The sequence below is a fragment of the Neophocaena asiaeorientalis genome, unplaced genomic scaffold (genome assembly GCF_003031525.2).
Source record: "Neophocaena asiaeorientalis asiaeorientalis breed wild unplaced genomic scaffold, Neophocaena_asiaeorientalis_V1.1 scaffold67, whole genome shotgun sequence".
NCBI lineage: Eukaryota > Metazoa > Chordata > Mammalia > Artiodactyla > Phocoenidae > Neophocaena > Neophocaena asiaeorientalis.
The window spans coordinates 6535192-6547434 of record NW_020173731.1 but is presented as its reverse complement, the minus strand read 5'-3'; the positions used below and the strand labels follow the sequence as shown (position 1 = coordinate 6547434).

Below are 12243 nucleotides of genomic sequence, written 5' to 3'. Positions count from 1 at the left end.
CAGGACCAGCACAGTCATTTTTGAGTTGTACATGTTCGTTTTACAGTGAACATTTTCCTAACAGCTGTGATAAATGAGTGAGAAGATGAGGACGAGCAGGAGTGGCACTGAATAGGATGTGGGTGAGAGGCAGAGCTGAAAAGGGAGCACAAAGGAGACACAGTACAGCCGCTGATAAGAGGAGGCATATGCCCCAGACGGTGGTAATTTGGACCCTGGGTTTGGGATCTGCTGATGGAGCAAAGGCTGAGAAGTGTGTTAGGAGAAGGGGACAATGGGGTCTCTCCCCTCAACCCTTTCCTTCTGACTCTGAGACACGGAATCACACACACCTCCATCCTACAAACATGCGGGTTTGCCTGCACAACAGCCGGCTTTTTGTACCCTCCCCCTCTTGGTCCGGCCTAGGGCAGCTTATAGATGCTTTCAGCATCCTCTCAGGAGGAAGGTGGGAAGACAGGCAGGCAGCCAGGAAGTCTTGGTGGTTATTAAACTGAGGCTTTGAGGACCTTTTTATTCGCGATGAGACTCAAGTCCTTAGCACTAGAGAGTGCAAACTCCCGCTCACTCTCCTTTGCTCAGAACTCCAAAGAATCTGTTTTATATGGTGTTTGTGTATAACCCAAAATAGATGTGGGCCCGGGAACCCTGGGGATTGCTGAGGCCTCAGTGTGCTCTTAAGCAAAAGAGGGTTAGCAGTCCCATGGAGGGAAAAAGCACACACCCCCTGGGCCTTCCCATCTCTCATTTGTGACTAGAAGCTCATTTTTGAAGAAGGACATCTTAAAGACTTGTTTGTTTTTTCAGTCTGTAAGCACGAAGGTTGTAATACTGCAAAGACGTAGGCATCACCAAGACTCTAACCTCTGGAACATTAGTAGGCTGCTTTAAACGAGTTGAATGACTAAACCAGTATAAGCACTTTCGGGTCCTGCCCGCCCAGCAGTCCCCCATTATAAGGAAAAGACTTGGTGAGGTGACTTGTACTCTGTAGATAAGAGGGGACCTGAGCGGAAGGGCTACGGCGATTTGAAGGTGAGATGTTGGTATCAGACCAAGCTGTGGTAGAGGCTGCTTTGCCCTGATCCGCCCACGTGGCCCCTACAGGATCTTCTGTAGCCTGTATCAGGTGTCTGGGTTAAGCATAATCAACAAGTCCATGTGAGTGTTGAACCCATCACTTTGAAGGGGGGCAGAATGTGCCAACCCCCAAAGATGCCACTTTGGCATGTGGATTATTTTGAGCTGCAGGCAGTCAAGATCCAGCAGACTCAGGAAAAACTTTTCCCTCTAACTTAACTATCTCAAAGAATTTAGACAGGGGGCCTGTACCAGAAAAAGAGGTATTACCAGAGATAACGTATTTATCTGAAAGACCTATCTGCAGGGCAGGGCAAACTTCTAATGGCCAAACATCTGCTCTTCTAATGGCCAAACATCTGAATTCTCTTCCTACACTTTGAAGCCCCAGATCCCTTTCCCATTCCGTAGCTCAGGACAGCATATGAGCCTCAACTGCCTCACTTGCCCTGGAGTCTCACTGTCTTTGTGAACTCCCCTGCATATGTAATTAAATGTGTCTTTCTCCTATTAACCTGCCTATGTCTCTTATGTTGTTAGCCCAGCCAAAGAACCTAGAAGAGCAGGAGAAAAAAATTTTCCTCCGCTCTAGCTTTGACCCCTTAGCACTAAGCGACCTGGTGCCAATGGTGGCATATTTAAGGCTAATGGTTTTAAGTGAAGAACATCCCTGAGCAAGCAGGCCGGAGGTCTTGGTGCCTTGAAATGCTTGTGAAAAATATAGGGATGCTATTCATTATGATAACGGCACCTTGTTTTTTCCTGAGTGCAGGCATGTTGCCGCTGGCCCATTGTTATTAAGTATGCATCCTTCTGTTTACATGGAGTGTTCAAATCTCCAAACTCCTTAAACGTGTATTGTATCATCTGATCTTTACAACAACTCACACCAAAGAAGATTTTAACATTCCCGGTATGTGCTCAGTGTACAGACTTAAGCTGAGCAGCCTTGATTGTCAAGGTCAAGGTTACAGAGATTGGTAAGTGGCAGAGCAGGACCAAGGCCACATCTCCAGCGTCCGGGTGCTGCCCTCCTTCTTGTCCCATGCCTTGCTGCTGTTGCTGCTTGGGCGTGTTCTATTGGTAAGGGCAGCTGGGCTGAGCCATTCATGCTCTTTTAGCCTCTTCCGCAGGAAGGAAGATAGAGCTTTTGGGGAGCTAGAGTTTGGGTTTTGGTTTATGAGGGTAGAGTTGAATCTTTCTCTAGGATGGAAGTTATAGGCTTAGGTTCATCAGCACGGTACTTCAGCCCACTGAGCTACTGGCTTCGTGGAATGAAAAGATTAATTTTTTAAAAAAATTTTGGCATCTAATTACATGAACCTAGAAGTTTAAATGTAGACTAAATATAGCCAGGTTTTAATCTCTCTTTTATAAATTCCACAGTATTTTGTTGCCAAATAGGACATAACATTTTTAATAGGCAATTTTTCAGAGTTGCATACAAAACCTTTAGCCAGCATCTTTCAGTAAAGTCTTAGCCCAGCTCAGACATGCCCTCTGCTTTGAAAGTGGACCTCTCTTAGCCTCCAGAGATAAGGTCTACAGATGCCCATTAACCAGCTGCTGGTTTTTACTTATTAAAATCCCATTATGATCTGTACTGGGCAGAAAGATACTAAAAGTAAATTATACTTTCTGCGTGCATCTTCCTTTGAAAACTTTTAATAAGTAAATATATAGTTTAGTTCCTTTGTGAGAACTAAACACCAGACCTTTGTCCACTACCTGGAGGATGGGGATTTGACTGGTGGGTCATCACTGGGCTGTGAGAAAGAGAACTCAGACGTGGGCTAAGGCCAAAGCCAGAGCCAGGGTCGGGTTGCGGAAGCCACTGCCCGTGAGATCTGGGTTTAGGAGAGCACGGCCACCTCTGCAGAGAACTCTAAGCAGGAACTCATCTCAGAGCCCAGGTGAAGCCAAGGTGGGGTCACCTTACCACCAATGAGACACAGCCAGAAGTCCTCCCTTCCCAGCCACTAAAGACTCTAGTGTTTAAAAGGCTAGTACTTGTCATTTTTGAAATCTCTCAAGGTTGGGATATGTCTGGAGCTTTGGGGCTGCATGATTTTTACTTTAATAGGGGAAGTAGGGTTACAAAGTGTGGGGAGACTTCAGAGCCATCAGGTCTCTATATTCTTTGGGAATGGGTGTCTTCCAAAGTCTCCCCAATAATGAGAGCAGGTCTGTGTAATCCTTCCTTGTTTCCTAATCTTTCATAATGGGTCTGTGACAGTGTGAAAGTTTATCACAAATGTAAAAGCTATTGGAGATTATGAAAAGTAAATGAAAATTATATTGTTAGGTATTTAAATACTGTTGACTAGTAACTATATAATAATGCATGCATGCATACACACACACACACACACACATACATATGTAGAATTGCCTAAAAGAATTTTACAGTTTAGCTGAAATGACCATCATAATAGAAAAGACATCTTTTGATGAATAACAGTTCAATTCACTGGTACAAACAGTAGGTTCTCTGGGTTAAGTAGAGAGTGGGAATATTTAAAAGAGACTTCCTGGAGGAGTTGGGAAACCAGAGAGGATGGAGGTTATGAAAATGGTATGACCAAAAGCACAGAAGTGTGAAAGCCCCATTTGTTCAGGATTTCAGGATTTTTCGAGAGAACTAGTGGGAAATAGGGTAGAAAGATAAGGCAGAGCTGGAATAGGATGTCAGCCACTGCCTGCCCCAGCTCAGCCAAGTAATAGGTAATTAAAGATGGGAAGTCAGCAACTTCAACTCAATCCATGGGACAGTAAAAACCAAGTCTTTCAGTATCTTAGGTGCCTCATCCTCTTACCTCGCTAGGGTCTGGGGTTCGTGGCAAAGGGTTTGAAACTAACATGGCAAGCCGGGAAGCTATTGAGTAGGTCCTGGAAAAAAAGAGAGAATTGTGATGTTAAGAGTAATGTCTTTTTAAAAATCTTTTAAATTTGTTTTACATCTTTATTAGAGTATCGTTGCTTTACAATGCTGTGTTAGTTTCTGCTGTGTAACAAAGTGAATCAGCTATATGTATACATATATCCCCATATCTCCTCCCTCTTGTATCTCCCTCCCACCCTCCCTATCCCACCCCTCCAGGGGGTCACATAGCACCCAGCTGATCTCCCTGTGCTATTTATCTGCTTCCCACTAGCTATCTATTTTACATTTGGCAGTGTGTGTATATATCAATGCTACTCTCTCACTTTGTCCCAGCTTACCCTTCCCCCTCCCCGTGTCCTCAAGTCCATTCTCCATCTCTGCATCTTTATTCCTGTCCTGCCCCTAGGTTCATCAGAACCATTTTTTTTTTTTTAGATTCCACATATATGTGTTAGCATATGGTATTTGTTTTTCTCTTTCTGACTTACTTCACTCTGTATGACAGTGTCTAGGTCCATCCACCTCACTACAAATAACTGAATTTTGTTTCTTTTTATGACTGAGACTTACATTATATTTTATTATATTTTTACATATAACATAGTATACTTATATATTATATATAATATAGTATAGATTATATACTGTATTGTATTATATTTATATTCCATTGTATATATGTGCCACATCTTCTTTATCCATTCATCTGTTGATGGACACTTAGGTTGCTTCCATGACCTGGCTATTGTAAATAGCGCTGCAGTGAACATTGTGGTACATGTCCCTCTTTGAATTATGGTTTTCTCTGGGTATATGCCCAGTAGTGGGATTGCTGGGTCGTGTGGTAGTTCTATTTGTAGTTTTTTAAGGAACCTCCGTACTGTTCTCCATAGTGGCTGTATCAATTTACATTCCCACCAACAGTGCAAGAGGGTTCCCTTTTCTCCACACCCTCTCCAGCATTTATTGTTACCACGTGGATTCTCACCACCCCTGTCCCAACTGTCAAACATTCTTGAGTCGCTTTTCAGAGTGGGTATGAGGGAAATAGATACTTTCTTCTCCCTTCACGTATGCCTACTACTCAGCAACAAGCCCCAACCGTCAACCTCTTATACTTAACTTCTAACATAGACATCTGCAGGATGCCTGCCTGGACAAGACGGTAGGTGGGACAGAAGGAATTTATTTAGTCTGTTTAAAAATGGAACTTGTAACTCTGGCTTTCTGGCACAGAGCTCCTTGGCCTAAACTCCTTTGTAAATAATGAGCATCTTTCTTCAGTTAATAAAATACTGGTTGGATGTTTCTGTGGAGACCGCTTTGAAGATTTGGTTGAATCAGAGGAACATCTCACCAAGAGATGCTCCCATTACAGTAAATGGCTTCATAGAACACAGGCCTAGAGGTTCTGAAAGTAGAACATTCTAGGTTCGGGTTCCACCTCTCCCATGTAAAATAGGGCTGGTCCTTGCAAAGTTGTGTAAGTGATTAGAAACAGTTTATATAAAGTACCTGGTACATGGATATTCAGTAGAGGGTAGACGTTATAAATAACATCTACATTTTAAATAGGTTCCTCCTCCTGAGTTGGGGGTTTGCTATGTTGCATTAATTCTGTTAGATGGTTTTAAATTAATAAGGTGGCACAGATGGATGGTAACTACCTCAGGCAGCATTCTCTGCAAGCAGTGACCCCGCGAAGCCATCCTGGCAGGGGCAGGCCTAGTGCACACTCAAGCTCACACAGTCACTGACAGGAAGAAAAATCTTTTTATTTTTGCTTCGCTGAGAAGGTGGTACTGAATACTTTCTTCCACTGGGAAATCAATTTCAGTGTGCAGCGGATCTAAGCAAGTGAGGTCGTACTACTGCTTTTCTAAAAGAGACACGTACTTCTGTTTTTATTAATCATGGAACTGACACAAGTCTGTAGAATTTGTAAAAAGGAAACATGCTCGGTCTCCTTGCTGTATCTACTGCCTTCTAGAAATTAAGAGAGAAGAAGGGATTTTTGTCTTCCAGTCTAGAAACCATACCCTCCTCTGGTTTAAACCAAGCAAGCAACCTCATGTCTTTGGAGACCTGCCATATATGAGTTTCTGGAGTAAAAGGAATTTCCAGAGATTTTTGTCGGCTGTCACTTTTGAAGGCAAAGTAACAAAGCCATGATGCCAAGAGATGCCTGAAATAGCTGTGCATGTAATTACGGGGCTAGATGCTTCCTTGTCACAAGCTTGAAAACATGTTCTTTTTGGAGTTGAATCTAATATTAAGGACCATTGATGTGGACGATGCGAGGTTTTTATTCTATACTGGGGTTTTCTGATATATGTAGTGCAGCTCACTTTAACGTAGTGAGATACAACAAAAATCTCAACATAAAACACACCAGTGTTGGATGAGAAGAGTGTTAGGATCAGAAGTAACTTGTTGTATAAAATGATTATCTGCAAAGTTTCTGTAAACAGCAGTTATTTCTTATCCTTTTGAACTTGGTTTGACCACCCCATTTTTTTTTTTTTAACATGCAACCTTCTTACACACAGAACTGATTGTATGAAGTGGAGTATAGCCCCATGGAGCTCCATGATGGGTCAGTCGTTACCTTCACGCAGGTAGGAGGCTGCAGAGGTTTGTGGTCCGTTTTTTGCCTCTGCTGAGCATTCTACACCAATAACCAAGAAGCCTGTAGGGGGCAGCAGAATGCCAAATAAAACACCTGTTCCTGGGGCTGTCAGGCTTTTCTGGCTCATTGCCCGCCCCTTCTTGGTCCATGATGCAGCAGCCACCCTTCTCCCCTTTGCCTGGCAAAATTCATCCTCTAGGCCTTGCCAGGGTGGGGACCTTTACCATTAAGCCTCCCATAACCCACTCGCCTCCACTGACCCTGTTCTCCTCCACACTCTTAAGCCCTCCTGGTATACTTTCTACCGTATCATATAGCAAACAAGTACCGTATCAGCTTAACGATGGGACTTGTTTGCTATTGTTTCACAACCAGCTATACCTGTCCTTTGGGCAGGAACAACGTCTTATGTCTCTGCGTTGCTCATAATGCCAGGCCTGCCCTGGAGACCTAAATAAATGCTTGACAGCAGATGGAGGATTCCTTAATCGGTAGTGAGTGCTTGATGCGTATTTGCTAACTTGATTGTCAAGATGGTCTTGTCTGTGCACAAGAGAAAGTATTTTCTTTGCTTCGCTTGTTTCTGAAATACCTACACTCTCACATGCTTTCCGGTTTGTTTCAGATTGGGATGTAAGATAGGAGGGCTTTCAAAATAAACCCAGAGGTGTCACGGAAAACATTAACTCTGGTGCCATAGTCGCAGATTTGCATCTAGGCTCTTCCCCTTCTCAGCCCGTTTTTCTCACCCAGATAGTGGGGCTAGCTAAGCTGATCACATAAGCTACCGTCTAACCTGGAGCACCTTGGAAGGTGAGGGAGTACATTTAAAAATACTTATAGTCACATAGTCTTTAGAAGTATTTATTGACTGGGGAATGGTTTTTATTTTGGTTTTTTTTGGCTTGCCTATAAAACTGTTCTATTCGAAAATGATTTTAAAGATAACATTTCTGACAAAATATTAAAATAATATATAAACAAGACAACTTGTCCATGGGTTGGCATGCTAGAACAGCATATGGTGTTTCAAAGAATCAAGCTGAGTGATCCATGGAAAGTGTCTAGTGCCGTGCCTGGGACACACTGTGTATTCAGGGAATGATGATTTCCTTCTCCTTCGTGGAAGAAGGTTGGACAAAGAAGCACTGACCAGCAGTAAACAAAGGCCTATGGGCTTTTTAAAAAAGGCTGCTGTAAGGAGGGCGTGTTCCTAGTTGTCCAGATCCTGACAGCCCAAGATGTGAGTTTTGCCCAACTCTAGCAGGAACATACTGGTTGAAGAACACGGCTCTGTGGGTATGTAGTCAGACAGCTGTCTCAACAGTAGAGAACATACCCGAGGGATGGCTGTAGCTTTCGGGTGATAAGTCGGCTGCCCTGTGAGCACAGCGCGAATTCGTACTGCTTCCGGGCAGCTTCCCAGGAAAGTGCGAGGGTCTGGCCTTGGCCCCCCTCTTCTGCAGGAGCTGTCCTGCCATTTAGGGGCCTGAATTCAGCAACTGTGCTTAAATACTGGGTTTACCAGAAACTTAATAGTTTTGAGCTGTAAAATACATAGCTGCCTTGAAGTCTGGTGTCCTCATGTAACCAGAAACTTAACTGCCATTCTGTGAGTGAGCTTCTACGGTGGGGTGCATCCCTTTTAGAAACTCTAAATTCAGTACTCCTCACCCTGCCTCCTGTAAGTGCTATTTTGCTCGAGTAGTGAGAGCTCTTTAGCCTGTGTGTTCATTTAAGCTAAAGGCCCTCAGAGCTGAGGTTCATGTATTGCCACCTCCGTGTGTGATGGAGAATTCAGGGAGTGCTCTGTGGCTTCCTGGAAGTCAGGAAGGGTCTGCACACAGTGAACGGCAATGTGTGATGGGAGAATCAAGCCCGGGAGAAAGCGCTATTGCCGGGACAGCCCTCCACATGGTTCCTAAAAGCCTCTTCTGTCTCTAGGTATGTGTACATTCCAGCGGGCGGGTCCCAGCACGGCCTGCTAGGGACACTGTTTTCCACTGCAATGACGTTTGCGTTTGTGAGCTTCTGGCATGGTGGGAATGACTACCTCTGGTGCTGGGCAACACTCAACTGGCTGGGAGTCACCGTGGAGAACGGAGTCCAGAGGCTTGTGCAGGCGCCGCGTGTCCAGGACAGCTTGGTGAGCTGGGTCCTTGCTTGTGCAGTAGGGGACAGCCACGCTCGGTGGACTGGGTTTGGGAGGGAAGGCGGTCATCACGTTTACCCCATTGTGGGTCATTCCTGCTAGATTGGTTCAAAACTCGTGTGCCCAGAGGTAGGACAGCTGAAAAAGAGGCTTCTGTAGCTATTTTTTAAAAATAAATGTTTTAACTATAAAAGTAATACATACTTATTATATGAGAATTAGAAAATTCAGACAAGTATAAGGAAAGAAAAAGGTCTCCTCAAGAGAAACCACTGTTAATCCCATTCTTCTAAATTTTGCATCGGCAGGTGGACTCTCAACCTCTACGCCACCAGGGAAGCCCTCTAACAACCCTTTTTAATGGCTTCATAGAATTCCATTATGTGGATGTGTCATAACTTTTTTAATTAGTCTCCTATTATTAACATGTTCTTCCAGTTTTTCTGCAGTTACCAGTTGCATTGAGATGACTATCATAACCAGGGTGCATTCTTCAATGTAACATTGCTAAGTTAAAGGTTTTCTCACTTTTAAGTTTTGCCATACATACTTGCTTACCTGTTTCTTAACTGCCCTGTAGACAAAGGTTGCCAATTTACATTCCTACCCAACAGTGCCTGAGAATGCCCTTGCCAATACTGAGTAGTACTGGTATTTTTAATCGTTGCTGTTTTGGTAAGTTCTAGTAGCATAAAAATCAGGTAAGGATTTAAGACACATTCGCACTCTATAGGCAAATGATTTGGAAAATTAAGCATTTTTCTTTACACACATATTTTAAATGATTTTAAACTATGAGCAAGTGTTTTATCATGTAAGTGTGGCATAGTATGTATTAGAATCTTATAGGAAATCATCAATTCTGAATATGCAGCAGTATTCCGATAACCCTGAAAAAAAGTATCTAAAAAGAAATATGCTAGCATCAGTGTTCATGGCCGGCAGTAAAACACAAGAGATTTACTGGGAAATGATTAACGTGGGTAAATTCCCCCCGTATTTGCAACTAAAGCAAATGTATTTCAGAAAGCCAACATCACCAAAATATGATACATCTGAGTGTTTTTCTATAAAGATAGCCATAGTACAAGTGGACAGTTGTTTCAATAAAAACTGATACAAAGCACATAACAAAAATAACACTCCTGAAGGAAGTTAAATATGTTTATGTATGTTTACAGATAAGTATTTTATTCAGTACTGGTACCCAGCAATCAGCAGGAAAGAAATGTCAGTGAATTCCAGTAGAAAGTGGAATTTCAATGAAAGTCATGGCTTTGTAACACAAAGAAAAACCATAAAGGGTGGTATCATAAAGGTTACAAACGTCACCGCCAGTCATCAGGCATGAAAGCCAGAAAATTCTTTTCAGTCCCGGCTGAAGCCCTATGACACATTTCCATGTTCCCTCATGAAGGGTCTGACATTAACCTTGAACTTAATCTTATGCAGAGCTCCGTAGACTTTGAGCCATGGCTTACGTTACTAAGAAATCTAAAGAATCTAAAATATTAAAGGAGTAACCCACGCTGTGGCAATGTAGTGTCTGGCTTGTTAATTTTGGTTAAAAATGAAGGAAGACAGTGAAAAGACATGCTCACAGGATGAAGCACTTGAATGTCTGCTCTGCCCCATCACAGCTCATTCCAGGACCTTCACGTGTTCACCTCATTTGAGCTTCCATCCACAATTTAAGCTCCCAGGTGTATAGTGATTTCTGAACATGCGTTTCTTTGGTGAGATATACGTCTTGTATATTGCAAATGTGGTGTTTAGTTTACATATTTATTGAGCGAGAACACATTTTGTAAAACCTATTTTTATCACCTGTCTTGCATCCTGACAGCCTGGTGGTTGGCTATGGCTGTTTAGACTAGGAGCTCCTTGAGCACAAGGTCAGGACCCCGTTATCACTTATACCCCCAGTGGTTAGCTGCGTGTCTGAGTTAGCCTCAGTAAGTCAGCACACAATTAATGCTTCCAAATTGGGTTCTTTAGTTCTTCTTCCACTTGTTCACTTAAGGACTTTTTCTCCATTACTCTGCTTCTTATACAGCTCAGCACAGATTCTGTTTTCTTTCAGAAAAACATGGCTGGCATTCCAGATGTACACAGCCTTTTGAATAAATTGTTTCCCCACTTGGGTTACATCCTTCCCTCTCTTTCATGAATCCATTTCCCATTCATTTTTAAAATTGAGGTACAATATTATTGTACAATATTATGTGTTACAGGTGTACAACATAGTTATTCACAGTTTTAAAGGTTATACTCCATTTATAGTTATTGTAAAATATTGGCTATAAATTTACCATTCTTTTGTCAAAATCCAAATAAGCACTTAATGCCTCCTTGGTACTTAATTTCATCTGATTTTAGTCTCCCCAGTTGATCTGATAGTATTTTTAAAATATGGGCTCTCTCCCCATGCCTCTTATACACTCTCCCCATGCCTTTCATCCTTCATCTGTTTTGTTTTGTTGTTTCTTTTTTATGATGGATTGAAAGATATCTGAATAACAAGGATTATCATTACTTCTTTTCCCATATCTTCTTCATCTTCAACCTCAAAGCTTTGTCTGGGACACAAATTACAGTAGGAGTCTATTTCTTGGTGACAGTTGAACGCTCACTGAAAGACCAGTCAGAGCTGAGTGTTGTAAATAGGAAGCCCTCTGACGTTCTAGCCAGGGCTTTCCCATCGAACTTTATGCAGTAATGGAAATGTCCATTGTGTTGTCCAATACAAGTAGTCACGAGCCACCCTGAGTACTTGAAATGCGCCTAGCATCACTGAGAAACTAGTTTTTTAATTTATTTAACTTTAATTAATTTGAATCTAAGTAGCCCCCTTGTGGCTAGTGGCTTCCATTTTGAATAATACAGTTCTGGAACATACCCCTTTTCTAGAAAAAGAAAAAAGAAGTAAAAGAATATAGTGTTTGACTCTGCTATAATATAGAATGATTTTTATTACTGATGTGGTGCCTTGTATATCCAGCTGGCTACTGAACCTCTCCCCTTGAATATCTCACAGGTATCTCAGACTTAACACGCTTAATACGGACCTCGTGGACCCCCGTCCCCCAATAATTCCAATTAACTCCTTTGCCTCTAGCATTCTCTCTTTCTACAAAAGCCACCGTCATCTTTCTAGTCACTCAAGGCCAAAACCATCAAGTTATCCTTTGTACCTCCCTCTCTCCCAGTTCTACCTGTATGTACTGTACATTCTACCTCCTAGGTAGATCTTAATTTTTAAAAATTGTTTCCATTTCCACTGAATCATCCTAACCCCACTGTTATCATTTCTTGCCCAGTCTACCAAGTAGCTTTGAACTGCTCTCCCTCTTCCACTTTTGCCTTCTTCAGTTCATTATTCTCATAGTAGTAAATGATGCTTCTCAATAAAAACCTAACAAACCATGCTGCTGTCCTTAAAATCCTTAGTGGCATACCGTTTTCTCTGGGCTCAGTCCACAATATTTAAGATGACCT

At 42.4% G+C, this 12243-nt stretch overlaps 1 protein-coding gene across 8 annotated transcripts in view; it reads left to right on the top strand.

The window, feature by feature from the left end:
• HHAT (hedgehog acyltransferase) overlaps positions 1 to 12243 on the top strand; it is a 334459-nt gene that overhangs the window by 247996 nt on the left and 74220 nt on the right. For all 8 annotated transcript variants that reach the window (XM_024751038.1, XM_024751039.1, XM_024751044.1 and 5 more), the window contains one exon: positions 8538 to 8739. In XM_024751038.1, coding sequence (XP_024606806.1) covers positions 8538 to 8739 — 202 coding nt within the window. The remainder of the gene's footprint in view (positions 1 to 8537; positions 8740 to 12243) is intronic.